We start from the raw sequence: 14,755 nt of genomic DNA, 5'->3' as shown, positions 1-14,755 counted from the left end.
ACTAGTCTGATTCCAGGCTTCAGCTGCTGACAAACATCCATTCGACTGAATTCTCTTTGACTGAGAAAACAATAACAAAGCGTCATTATTACACAAGGGTGCTTTCCATGAATGCATTTGTGTCTGTAGCCATAGTATGTGTCAGGGATATTACATAGCTTGTCCATTAGGGAGTAAACACGGTCAAGAAGTCATCCTCTGAGTCCTTTTATTAATGGCACTTTTCAGTCTCATGTCTTCACTTCTTGCTGCGGTAGTGGGCCGCTACCACCAGGTAGCTGTCAGGGGTGAGGTCCTTGATGTTGGGGGACTTGCTGCCGACGGGGGACGTCTTGCCCTCCACCCGGGAGATTTGGAGCATGCGGCATGGGTCGTGTTTCAGCAGGTAGCTCTCAAAGGTCTCCCAGCCTCCACCAACACGCACCATCACGTGCTTGTTGTGCAGCATCTGCAGAGAGGAATAGGATTATAGTGTCTGATGTCAGTGTGTCAAAGGAGAGCTTCAGATGGTTGTTGCTGAGCCCTTCCTTCTAAAGGACTAATGTCATTTCGCTGATTGAGGCTTTGCTTCTCAGGCAGAAGTTGAATGAACAGTTAAGCATAGCTTTGATGTCTGAGGTTGTTGATTGATGTTGGGGGCTGCGAACTGGTTGATGCCCCTGGAGTGAAGCTTTCTCCATGTCTTACCAGATTAATGCCATGTTGAGTCAGCTAAGTACAAACATGGAGTGACGGATTGATCTCACTGTCTGATTTCTGGAATTACATAATAAAGAGTCCTCAACCATGCTAGCAGCTCTGTGAGACTGTACTTTGGAACAGCCATGCTTTGAGCTAAATGCTAATGTCTGCATGCTAACATGCTCATGATGAGGGTGAGAATGTCATCAGTTTTGCAAGTATTGAGTCGTAAACCAAAGGTTTGGTTGGACCTGATAATGACGCTAGATTTAAGGCAGGAATTCACCATAGTATTTTATCCTGAGGAGGGCATGAATGTCTGTTTCAAATTCCATGGCAATTCATCCAATAGTTTTGAGAATTTTCACTCAAAACCACAAATGCGAACCTCTAGGTGGCACTAGAGGAAAAGGTTGGGGATCTCCAAAGTCATTAGGATGCATCACGAGTGAACCATGAATACCTGTACAAAGGTTTGTGCCAATCCATTTAGTAGATGTTGAGTTGTTTCACTGGATAAGTGAAAACCTTGACCTGCTAGTGGAGCAGGGGGTCACCGAAATCAGAAGGATTCATCCTCTGGGGACCACAACTGTCTGCACAATATTTCATGGTATTCCATCGAAATAGTTGTTGAGATATTTCAGTTTGGACCAAAGTAGTGGACCGACCGACCGTGAGCATGGCCAAGATATACTCAGACGATGGCTATTTCATTACTAAAAAGCACAAAAACCAAAACATTACAGTATATGCTCTGCTTAACCAAGGAATTATATGCAGTGTTTCGTATCGTTCAATCAGCAACATTTGGTTCAAAAGGATGCCACCTACCACATCAGGGCACATTCTCAAGGTTGGGTACCATGGCAACATCGGCCATTTTAATGAAGAGAAGAAGAAATAAAAGGCTCTGATATATTGGGAGCTCAGACACCCACATTCACCAGTGGCTGTGCACATAAAACACATCTGCCTCACTATGGAGCCTTATCACCCCCTACAGTACCTCATTAACATGCCATTACACCTCTACTAAAACAAGTTTGTTAGTAAATAAACTGTTTTTTATTAAGACTATTAGGATGCTGTATGTGTCTTTAAAAACACAAACAGAAGGAGAATGATTCACACAAATACCAAACTGAATCGTTTGATAAAAAGGGTAAACTACCTCATAAGATTGTCACCTCAGTCTGGCCAGTTATGAGGCTTCCTGCCCTCCAGCAGCATAACATGCAACATTTATAAGCCTCTTAAAAGAATCAATCAAGAAGGCACTGGCAGGGCAGTGTTTCCAATCACCAGGACCAGGCCCTCAGGCTTTGTGACTGGATTTAATGGACCTGTGTGATGCAGAGGGGTTTCAATCACGCTGCTTTGGGACAAGACCCTTGTTGGAGCCCGTTGCCTCCTCAGCAGCCCACAGAAGGACAGAGGCCCGGGGCTGAGCTTGGACAGCACTTCTCACAAACACTGTGGTGTTACTCTGCCCCCTTGTTAACGCTACAGCCACCTCATTTATTCCAGGAGCTGAGAAGGTCAGTCGCTCAGGCTGTACAGATAATTGTGGAGTAGATTCTTATATGTGCTGCGTGCCGCTGTTGTCCTCGCTCCATGGCTGCCTACAGACAGTGACTTGGCCTAACTGCATTCATGCCTTTTCAGTGGAAGCAGCTGCTGGGAGGTAAAACCATCTGAGGAATTTTAATTAAAGCATCTTGACTGTGAAGAGCGCTGGCTGAGAGATAGAGGAACTGAGGTTTAACACTTGCTTTGGCCTGATCAAATGAGGTATCTCACATACTGTAACTGTGGCTTGTACACATGGTAGTACATTTTTGTCATCATTTAAGTTTTTTGGGGGGATTTAAATCAAGGCTTTAAGCATAGAGGGAGTTGTGTGCTGTACAGATTGTAAAGCCCTTTGAGGCAAATTTGTGATTTTGGTCCATATAAATAAAATTGACTTGACTTGACATGTAAGGTAGTGTAGACTATATACTGTACAGCAGACTGCATTGGATCAACACAACAACACTGTGAGCTTCTCACCATTTGTCCTTGGTTGCTCAGCAACACAATGAAGACTGAAGCACTCAGTGATCGAAAAGGCATCAAGTGATGATAAATATTCAGATTCACGCAGAATCTCGTGTTTTTTAGCAGGAAATTATAGTTCTATTTACTAATATTTCAAAACAGCTTTGTTCATCCAAACCTTAAAGTGACTTAGATTTGATTTGGTTTAGATTTAACATGAGTAGTTGCAATATAGCGGGCCGACAGCAGAGGACACCCAAGAGTAAACTCCTTTGGCTCTGTCATGAATCACATTCTTAGAGGTGTGAATCCTGGTTGTGGGTTGCCAAGTAACCAGGATCCCAAGGGGACCAATGCTACTTCTCTAATCTGTGTTAGCCTCCATTTATCTTTCTCCAATAGCCTTTATCCCGCCACTCAGAGAAAGCCGAGTAACATTTCCTGGGTTGATAGATTCAATGTCATATGAGATGTAATTAATGCAGCGGCCAGTATTGGGTGATATGGCTCAGTAAAGTATTTTTCTAAATAATAACTCAGTCATCAGATCATATGGAAATGTGTGGATGTTATTTTCCTTTTGCAGCCAGTGAGCCACATTATTTGGCTGTAGATGGACATTGTCGGAATACCATTACCAGTAAATGAGAGCTCACAGCAAAGGCGGGCTCTCCAGACACAATGAGTTACTTTCATCCCAAAGCCAGCCCCAAGTATCAACATACTGCCATATGCTGAAAGGAGAGGGGTTTGCACTGCAATGTGAGACCTTATTGTTATCAACATCCAACTTATCTGGAAATTAATAGAATGGATGAAATTGGTTTAGCAAAAATATGAACTTGTTTTATTTTTGTGAGGTTTTCTCTGTCTAATATGTTGTGAAATACATCAAATCAATAAAACAAGTAGAAAACACAGCGAACTGGCACAACGTTTTTAACAGCAGAGATCCAAAGGAAAAGTAAATGTCTAGCCCAGTTCAGTTTATGGATTCTGGCACTTTGATTATTACCAACTTTATACTTTTACTACTCACCATATTTCAGAAGGAAATATTTTTTACTCAACTACATTTATCCAGCATTTGCAGTTACAAATTACTTTGCAGAATAAAGTTTTTTTATTTCTGATAATGTGTTGCACAGTTTGACAATAAGGTAGCAAACAGTATATGAAGTACAGTGGTGGAAGAAGTATTCAGACTCTTTACTTAAGTAAAAGTATTTATACCTTATACAATGTTAAACCACTCCAAGTAAAAGTCCTCCTTTCAAAATTGTATGCAGGTAAAAGTAAAGAAGGATTATTATTATAAATATTAGGCAGGTCCCTGTCAGTGTTGGATTATTACTACTGACACCTTGACATGTACATAATATTTTATGTCCCTGCTGGAAATTTTTAATACTGTTGGATAAATTAATTGACTAGATGATGCTGATTATATGATTTTTATGTAAAATATTAATCTGTAAAATCATTAGTAACTATAGCTGCAAAATAAATGTAGTGGAATAAAAAGTACATGTTTGAAAATGTAGTGTAGAAGTACAAATAGTATAAAATGGAAGTACAAGTAATGAATTCATAATAATAACTTATATGTTATATAGCACCTTTCAAAACAGTTACAAACTGCTTAACAATAAAAACAAATAATAAATGTAAATTAAATCCGAAACATAAGATGAAATAATTTAAATGATTACAACAAATACCTTCAGTTAAGAAAAAGACCATACAATAAACGTGAGTTCTAAGAGGAGATTTAAAAGAGGATACGGAGTTTGCCTGCCTGAAATCTCTGCACTTGAACCTCCCTCTACAATAAAATCCTGCTTATATGTTAATCAAAAGAAAATAATACTCAGACTGAGAAACCAGGACTTTTATTTTGAATTGAACCTTTTTTCCATTGTGATATTCGTACATTTAACTAGGTAAAGGATTTCAATACTTTTTTCTCCACTGTTCAAAAATGAAAACAACACCAGATGCTGCATACATGTAAACTGTATTGTAATAAACTCACCCGGATAAAAAGCATCTTTTCGCCAACGCGGTATCGACCCTGTGACTGTCGCTCTACACAGAATTTATTCAGACATCTGCAGGGGGGGTCATCAGCGATGTGTCTTACCTGTAACACACACAAAGATAAACATATATGTGTTTCCGCCCTGATATCAAAAGTAGAAGCAAAGCCAGAGATTAATTACTGCTAACTTACAGCATCATCCAACAGCTTCCCTGTGCTTTTCTTGCTGGAACTGACTTTGGTAGGAGTCGGAGATGGAGAAGGAGACGGGGTAGGAGACAAAGAGGGGGATGGAGGGAGGGGCTGAACTGGGGATAAAGGTGATGGAGGTGGTAGAGGTGCTTTCTCTTCTTGTTCAATCTCTTTCTCCAGTTTTATGAGGCCAGGAGGCTCAACATTGTACCTAGACCAAGGAAACAATAGTTATGTCATTCCATAAATGTAGACTTAGGCTTTATTAATCCCACAGCGGGGAAATGTACAAAGCATCAAGAAAATATTTACAAAACAATCAAAAGAAGTAAATGGGAAAATAATCACAATCAACTAAAATATAAAAAGCAAGACCATACCGTGATGCTATCCGTCCCAACTCTAAAAGACAGAGGCACACTTCTCGGGGCTGCTTATGAAGAACTACAGGAAGACATCAAGTTTTAGCATTGGGTAATTACAGTATATACACATGATATGGTATCTGGACAAAGGCAATGAGTGAGGATGAGTGATGGTAAGAGGCACACAAAACTGAGCTTCATGCATTCAGATGTTCCTCTCCTTTGCAATCCCGTTCATCCCGAATCAAATGAAAATGAGTATTGTTCAGATTTGGGATGTATATGTAGGCTTGAGGTGTTTATTTAACCTCACAGAATATATGACCAGACAGTGAGAGTGGATACAAGATGTACATGTGACACACCACACCATGCATTATAGACAAAATATCCACTGCATGATAGCAAACCTGGTGTTGTTACATCTACTGCTGAACCGATAAATCCATCCAGAGAAAGAAAGAAAGAAAGAAAGAAAGAAAGAAAGAAAGAAAGAAAGAAAGAAAGAAAGAAAGAAAGATGACAGAAGTCAGCTGTTACTGTTTTCTAAAGTATTTCCACAACATTTTATATCACAACTGCATGTGAAGGTGCAGTGCTGATAGATTACTGTGTGTGTGCCTTCAGAAATAATTTGCATAGTTTAAATCGCATAGTGATGGTCGACCAGCCATTAGTGAGAAATTACAGGAATGTACGGATATTCGAGGTATTTCTGTCACTGGCAGGGTCACATACTGATCTGACTGTTAGGATAGTATTTCAATCCAGGCATAACTGAAAGCATATTTCAGAGACATAACACGCAAAAAATCCTTGCAATAGATTAGAGAGGCATAGATACAACGCTGAGTGTTTGGATGAGGAAGAGAGCAGAATGCCCCTTCTCTGGGCTGGGGAAATCATTTGCATAGCGTTGGCCTACTTTCTCACCAACTCACACCCTTCTGTCTGTGCTCCCTTTGTTTTACTCCAGACATTTTGTGCATGAGCACAGTATTCGAGATGCACATGTGCACATGTACTTATCGTCAGGTAGAGCTGCTCCCATCACAGTGCTCACTGCAGCCCTTGTGAGCTTTGTGATGTCAAAGGAGTTGAAGCAGAGCCTTGAGACGTGAGTCCTCTGAGCCCCAGAGGGTAGGAGAGGGAAACAGTTCAACCTGTGTGATACTCTACCTGCACAATCACGCCATTCACAGGAGATAGAAATCCGAGTCCAATGCCCTGGCAGTGCCAGTGACAGCCAGAGCCCGACTGTGTTGTATCACTACGAGGAAACTGAAGCCTGTTTATAGACCACCCTGTTTGTCCAGCATGTAGATTTTCTAGCATTCTGATGTGTATGGCAGAAAAAGAGCACACTCACCTAAACCCTCTGACTCAAACAGACATGTTTCTCCAACTCCAACCTTACGACACCAGGCCAGGAAGTTGGCTGTGTTGTCCCGTGCAAAGAAGGATCCGGAGGGAGCGCTCTGCCGGCACGGTATCCTCCGACAGGGAATACTCTGCTAGAGACATGGAGAGGTTAGTAGATGTCTTCATGTACGCTACACAAAAATTAACCTAAGATGAAGAACATCCCCTAACTTTCATTGATGAATAGTACATGGACACTTGAACATGATCTTTTACTTTGTGTTTGACAAAGAGAAAACAAATGTCCACCAGGGCGACTTTTCCTGCCCAACCCCCAGAGTTTCCATCAAAACATAGAGCCACACACTCTTTATCTACACTGATTTCTTCTCCATCTGCCGAGGCTCTGGTTTCAGCTCATGATCAAGGGTCTTTTCCATACAGATCAATATGGGAGATGGCGGGTTAGAAAACCGGGGCTACTTTACCAGGCTTTCTATGATTTGGGATCAAATGACATGCTTATGGGTTTCAGCCCCCACACGGTCTGTTCGGGGAGATTTATGCGCCTTGCTGTGGTTTTATACAGGATATGTGCGTCTGCTATGAGAAAGGTGCAATGAGCTCATGCTGGAAATATGCAGGCTTTTGTGGGTATTTTTCTTTTCTTTCCAGGCTCTCCTTTTCACTTTTTTTCTGGGATCCTTTCTGTTGTTGAATTACTTTGCATTCCTGGAGAAATAACGTCTGCCACATTACAACATTGCCAGTTTCGTTTGACAGTCAGCATGACATGTTATTATTTCTGTGGTGGCTTGCTGAATTATCTGATGGGAACTAATAATAAGGACAAGGAAGTACTTTGCTTGAAAATAATGTAATTTTTTACAATAATAAAGAGATTATAAACTTTATGAGTTATATGGACCTGCAGCATATTCTCAACACCTTTACCTTTACAACTATATATATATATATATGCACATTTTAAAGGAATAGTTTGATGTTTTGGATTATACCACTGTCACATCTGTCCGCTAAACATGAAGCTACAGCCAGCAGCCAGTTAGCTTAGCTTAGCATAAAGACTGGAAACAGGGGGAAACAGCGAGCCTGGCTTTGTCCAACGGTTATAAAAATGTGCCTACCAGCACCTCTAAAGTTGGGGGGGTTATGTGGTGAAATATTTCCGGCACAGAAACGTCCTGTCTCTGTTGCTGGTTGCCTGGCAACTAGTCCCAGCCAAGAAATAGTTGACACAAAACCCTGTAAAATGGCCAGTTGTCGTTTTTACATCTCGGTTTTTGTACAGATTAAACAAACAAGATGGCTAGATTACTGAATTTTAGAGGTGCTGGTGGGCAGATTTTGTTACCTTTGATAGATAGATATGGGAGTGGTACTGTATCAATCTTCTCGTGTAACTCTCTACCGGAAAGCAGATAAGCATTTCCTAAAATGTTGAACTTTTGCTTTGCATTTGCGTAGTATGACAATACATTTGAACAATGAGGTGGTGGTATTGAATTTGGCACATGACAGTAACATCACAAGAAAGAAATATTATCATCAGTCATCTGCAGTTGATATTGATTGATCTAAACATGTGGGAAGATGTTCGAGAGGCAGCATCTACAAAGGGATTTATCGTTTCTCTCTGCTGGAATCACTTAGTCCGACTCCACACACACCACACCAACTTATAATGAGACTTGAAAGCAGATGGAAGTCCTCTTTAAAGTGGTAAAATGTAACAGTAAACAGCTCCAGCTTATACAATGCCATGATAAGCTGCTGAAGCAACAATTGTTTGACATGAATTATAAACTGAAAATGACATAAGTTGAGGTACAGTGTATCAGGCATGGAGAATGTGATTAATCTTTCATGGTACAGCAATAAATCATGCTCACTATAAAACATAATGCAGCTTTGTTTGATTTTAAAGCCGCAGGTCTTTTATAAAGTTGCAGGTCAGGGTAGATCACTCTCTCTTTTTTCTCCAGGGCTCCTATCTGCCTCAGGACTCCTCTGCTTTCTCTCTCTCTCAGTTGGCCTCCATGATCAATAGGCTCCTCTATTTCAGTAGCTCCTCTGCCATCCCACGGTCACTGACCTAAAGTATTTCCTCACATCTGTGCTGCTACAATCACACTGAGATCAGGAGACCCACCGTCATCAGCGCAGTAATGCCTCAGCGCAAACATCAACAACTCTTACTAAAGAGCCAACAAAAGAGTCTTTTGCTTCTTTTCCTCTGGACAGAAACATGCCCCCATCAGTGTTTCCCTCTGTTAGAAAAATATAATCCCACTGTGCACCAGCTTAGTGTGTAAGTAAGTACCGATATTGCAAATATGCATTCATGTCTGCAAGGTTATGCTTTTGCCATATTCAACACTAGATTCATTTTAGACTCTCAAATTTTAGGTTTGAAGGCTACTAATCAAGTTCTAGAAAAGTTTTACAAAGCCAAGGAAAATTTGCTCATTTCTGTAGGATGTTTCTATGGACTTCTATAGACTGGACACAAGTGGAAATACATCCTTTGATTTGTCAGTAATGTGCTAAAGACATCAAACCTTCTTGCAGTAGCTCTGAAGCTGATACAAATCTAAGGATTTGCACCCAAATCGGTTGGTTTTCTTGAGCACTGACTCAGTAAAATATATGATTGCTCGGGTTAAATTACAGATAACAACTTGCAAGGCTACACTTTAATCTTATAAAATGCATTAAACCTTCACTCAAGGCTCACAAGAAATGAACATTTAACGTAGTTCTGCCAATTCTCACAGGGGATGTGGGGCCCCATCAGTTAATGTGTCCTTGCCAGCCTTATTTTTTCTTTTTAGCCCTGCTGAAGGCTGCAGGCCCCATCCCCCATCCCACCCTTTGCGCACTGCTGTCTGAAATTGTGGAGCTCCTTGCAAAGTTGGGATTCATGGTCGGTGCTGAGCTGCCAAAACCAATCAACTAGTAAGATCTATGGACAGGCTGGAAATCAAATATAATGCTACTTAGCATTTTTAAGTTTTCAGAGTGTCTCTGTGTTACTCTCCAAAGGTAAGTATATCTTTTATTGATCTTATTGATGGAAACCTAATATTAAGGTATAGCTGTTTCCTGTCTCAATAAATCGTCAATACTGTTGTCTGCAAGCAGTCTGGTCCAAATAATTACACAGAACGACAGGGTTTCATGGGATCATTCATGTGGCAACACAGAAGAGTTAAAAACAAAACATGTATTACTTAGTATGTCTGGATTTCACATTCTTTTATAATCAAGCAGGAGAATTGTAAAAAATAGTTGAGACCATAGTGATTGTCAGTCAAAATGATCTAATAAGTTACTGCCTGAACGAAGGTTCCCCTCTCAGGATCAATCCTCCGTCAAACCATTCAAACTAGGAACACTTGGCTCCCAGATTGGTGTTTTCACTGTAACCGTTATCATGCCGGACTACTGTACTCCTCAGGTTTCTCCATACCTTGCTGTTGCCGAGGGCAGGCAGGTCTCCATTCCTCTGCCTGAACTTCTCCTGTAGTGTCTCAGCCAGCTGGCACAACAGGAAGCCATTGTCTAAGCGATCCATGAAGCTCTCAGCGGTGATTTCCAGACCTGACCAGGGGACACATAAAGAAAGCAGAGAATCCAGCAATAAATTTGACATAAAATTGCTCATTTAAAAAAAAATACACAGTATAAGGAAATAAAATTTAATCTCCAGTCCAATCCCAGTTGAAGCTGAACCTGACGCAATGTTATTGACTCTCAGAAACCGCTTGGCTGATTGAGCTTGGCTTGTGCTGCTGGGTTTAGCTCTGCAGAAGCCAAATGTTCAAATATTACAACATAACTTGGGGGAATCTGGGGGGATTTTCTCGCAGTACACCAAGGGGTGGCAAAGTCAAGGTCACATGAAAAGGGGGCATCTGATTGTGCACAGTAATGCCTCATTATCCTGCACAGTTGCAGAAATAGATTGGTGATCAACATGTGGTGTCCAGTTGACTGACTTCCAGAGGACCATTCCTTCTTAGTTAGATCATTGTGAAATAGGAGGTGGTGGCAGGGGGGTGTCTGTGGAAAGAAACCGGAGAGATTTTTTTTAATCCCCTTTCTGTTTCTTATAGGAGGAGGGGTCTGGGGGTTCGACGTTTAATGAGTTCCAAATGTTGTAATTGAGCCCAGAAAGGAGAGATTGAAATCTTGAGAAATACTCAGTGAGCTCCCGTCTTATATGCTCAAACTCTCCCTCGCTCCTCGCTGCGTGAGGAAAGTATATTCCAGAGGGCTCTCCGAGAAACATTTAAGCTCAAGTACTCAGTCCTATAAATTGCTCAGCTCCTCCAACCTCCCATCACAACAACAATATGACTCATCAGTACAACCAAGCATCCGCCTCCCACTCAGTCAGTGGACTCATCGTTACACAGCGCCGCTCCTCCCACCTGAAACTTTAAACCCTGCTAAGCATATCAGCGCCTTCTTTCTTACAATTTTAATGTGCTGAACATACAGAACGAGGCTTAAACCAACAAACTGGTCCGATACTGTGTATTTACTGGAAACACAATGTATGCTTTCGCTTCTGAAGTCTTTTTTGTCTTTGATCCCTCGCCACAGCAGACCAGAGGTTTCTTGCTCAGCTGGTTCCAGTGCAAACACGCAGAGATAACAGGGAAGATACTGAAGTTGTTCTAAGTTGTTCACACACAGGAAGGGGTCATTTTCAGGAACTTAATTGGCCTCCAGTTGAGGAAGCAGGATGTCCCATGGAGTAACTCCCAGCCATTGGGTGAACAATTTAAACCATAAGTGCACCTATAGTTCAAAAGCACATTTTGAATAAAAACTTCAAATATGAGGTGCATCAGCAGACTGCCTTTCTTCTTAAAGACTATACAGCCTTTAACAATCTTAAAATGTGGATAAAATACTGGTTAACATACTCTTGTCTCTTGGAAATCCAGTGGACAATTGTTTAATTCTTACATTGTAACCCACTCTGGTGGAGGAATTTTAAGAATTTGTGTTTTGCTAACGAGTACATTTTTGTGTCGAGACAGGTCGGTCACTGGTGCCACAGTTAAACCTGCCAATCAGCCTATTTTAAATCACTGGTTTCCAACCTTTTTTTTGTGTGGGAACCCCAAAAATGAAGCAATGTCTACTTGTGATGCAATGTCTACAGACCATCACAGGGTGCATGCCTATGAGTTGCAAACAGTTCAATCAAAGAGTGATCTTCGCTCCACAGTTTTATTTCAATCATATTAGATGCCTGAAGACACAGAATATTGAGCTTGAAGGTTCGTTATCAACCTTATGAATAGTAGTTTGACAAATAATTCTGAACACAAGGTCCATGCAAAGTCACTAGAAAATAAGCAAAGACTATAGACTACTTACTACCCAGAAAATAATCTCATGAGCCCTTGTGGAGGTCCAGACCCCCAGGTTGGAAACCACTGTTTCACAGGACCACATGGACATGAGTTCTTAACTTTATGTCTTTACTGTTGATGACTGTTTCAACAAATCAAAGCTGTTGTCTTCTCATACTGAGTCTACGAGTTAAGCTGAAAGTTACCTTACCAGAGTTGGGTGTGTGTTAAATTGGAGACACTAAAGTTGCTTCATGTATTGTTTTGACTGTTCTGTTGAAGAAGTACACTACATGGGGTGATTTATTAAAAAGCCTCTGCTGATGCTCCCTCTACTGCTTATTCTTTACTCGCTGTGCATTATTCAAGAGCTGTTAATGACGCCCATTATTCAATTAGGGCAAATCTATGTGAGTGTGTGTGAACATGAAAACTGGTTCACATATTCTAATGACTTTAAAATAGTTTGTAATGAGGTTCAGATTGATTCCAGTTCCCCCGCAGAGGTGTTTACATCAGCAATACCAGTTCAATTAGGAGGTAAGGACATTTTTCAAAGCCAAGTCAATAACATTGCATCAGGTTCAGCTTCAACTGGGATTGGACTGGAGATAACATTTTATTTCCTCATACTGTGTATTTTTTTAATGAGCATTAACAGAAATTTAAGACTGATTGAGAAGCAAAGATATTTATGTTTAGATGTAGGATAATGTTTTTTGCCAATATGTTGTCAGATGTGTCCTGCATGTATGTGTTGCATGTGAGCATTGCTTACTGAGAATATTAGTGAGCCACAGGGCCAGGTCTTCCTTCATGGGCAGCAGGCTGGCTTCATGTCGACTGGCCAGCCACTGGTGATACTCCTGCATGTCTGTGAGGCCGGGGCTACTGGGATGTTTGGGGCTCAGGGAGCTGCACATGGTTCCCTATTGATGGCCTGAGGAAGGAGAAGAAGAGGAGGGTGAGACACACAAAGATGGGACAGACAGGGACATAATGTAAACCTTCAAACCTTCAAATGGACACAATAAAAGTAACATCTGTGTAATATAATACAAGAGATCTGCAATAAATACTTCATATGTGAATCTTGTAATGTTGAAACTGTGACACTGAGGTGTTGATTCAACTGCACAGACATCTTTCAGGCCACTCTTGTTGTGTTCGTTAAAATTACTTGTATATACCATATATATACATATATATGTATAGTCCATATTATGCAGAGTCCAGGGTGGTGTGTTTAAATGTATTATTTTGACCAACCAACAGCCTAAAACCCAAATATATTCAGTTGACAATGATGTAAAACAGAGGAAATCCTCACATTGGATAAGCTGACACCAGAGAAAGGTATTTGTTCTTGACAAATGACTAAAACGATAAACTAATCAATCATTTCAGCTCTAACCTACTTACTAAATATACTGTCGCTCTTAAGAGACCAATATGTATTTCTGAAGGTTATGATTTATTATGATAACAGAAGGAATCACTTGTGGAAATAAAGACCTTCTGAACATTTTTGTTTTACATTCATGATCTAAACTATCATGACAATATTCTTCAATAACAGCTGACATTCAGGCCCAACGTTCCCAACAGGAGCAGAGGAGGATCAAATAAATACAAGAGAAGAGGGATCTGAGTGCTTTTGTCCTGTTGGCTAAATCCTGGTTTTGTTTACAGTCCACCTGATGACATGAGACGTTCTCATGGACCCTGACAGAACAGTTCCTGTCCGCCTCTCCACCAGACAAGAGACACTTTTATACCAGTCAGACTCATACAGTAGGATTTCTATTCAACAAACAGCAGACACAGACAAAGAGTTCCTTCAGAATACTCTAATCTATGATACAGTCTATCATATAGTCTAAATCAATCCAATCGAGTCGGCACTGCAGCAGGCTCAAAATTACAGCCTGAGAGGCTGCATTTGACTTCAATATTTAGAGTAATATTTAACAGCTACTTACTGCCTGCAAAGTGAAGTCACTGAGTAAATGAGACATTTCTCACAGTCTTTTCCAATGTTGTGCTACAGTATGCCAAGCGTTCACTGTATGAGCTATGTGAAAATCTTTCACATTTCAGTCCAGTGTCACTCCATTAGTGGATTTGCTGCTGAGACAAGTGAGTAATTGACAAAACAACTGGGCACCAGATGTGAGACCCGGGCAGACTAACAGCACACATCAACAGCTCTGCAGTTAATATTCACAGTTTAAAAGTGATTACCTCTCCAAAGTACACACTGACATGGAGAGAGTGTGAGGACATGGAGAAGACAACTTCAAGGCTTAAAGATGATGGCATCACAAAGACACCTTTACTCAAGGCTTACATTACTCCAAGGTAATAGTTGTAGTCATGTAATCAAGGAACTTCATTTTAAGAAGTGTTTTGCCAGAAAATGCGCCTGATGGCGACAATACATGAGCTGACAGACACCTTAACTTTTCTATTGTTACAGATTACTTAACAACATAGATGAGAGAAACTGGTGATATGATGCTGATGCTGTGATATTTTTTGTTCTACTGTATCCTTCCTCTGTTTCTTTGTCATTAAATTCTTCTTTAAGCTGCATTAAAGTTGTTGCATAAAAAAAAGTTTTGGCTCCAGCATGGACACAAGCAGGAACGGCTTACATTCCCCATGGTAGGCAAATA

At 40.7% G+C, this 14,755-nt stretch overlaps 1 protein-coding gene across 1 annotated transcript; it reads right to left on the bottom strand.

Annotated features, from left to right (window-relative positions):
* Window positions 1–238: 238 nt before the first annotated feature.
* On the bottom strand, window positions 239–13,000 carry LOC139286184 (growth arrest-specific protein 2). The gene is made up of 8 exons (XM_070906919.1): window positions 12,856–13,000; window positions 10,178–10,308; window positions 6,692–6,833; window positions 5,338–5,401; window positions 5,110–5,168; window positions 4,958–5,040; window positions 4,760–4,867; window positions 239–448 (listed from the first exon to the last, which is right to left on the bottom strand). The coding sequence occupies exons 1-8, from the start codon at window positions 12,998–13,000 to the stop codon at window positions 239–241; spliced, it is 942 nt and encodes a 313-aa protein (XP_070763020.1).
* Between the last annotated feature and the right edge of the window lie 1,755 nt (window positions 13,001–14,755).

Source organism: Enoplosus armatus, chromosome 6 (assembly GCF_043641665.1).
Source record: "Enoplosus armatus isolate fEnoArm2 chromosome 6, fEnoArm2.hap1, whole genome shotgun sequence".
NCBI classification, from domain to species: Eukaryota; Metazoa; Chordata; class Actinopteri; order Centrarchiformes; family Enoplosidae; genus Enoplosus; species Enoplosus armatus.
This window is presented reverse-complemented; position numbering and strand designations above follow the sequence as displayed.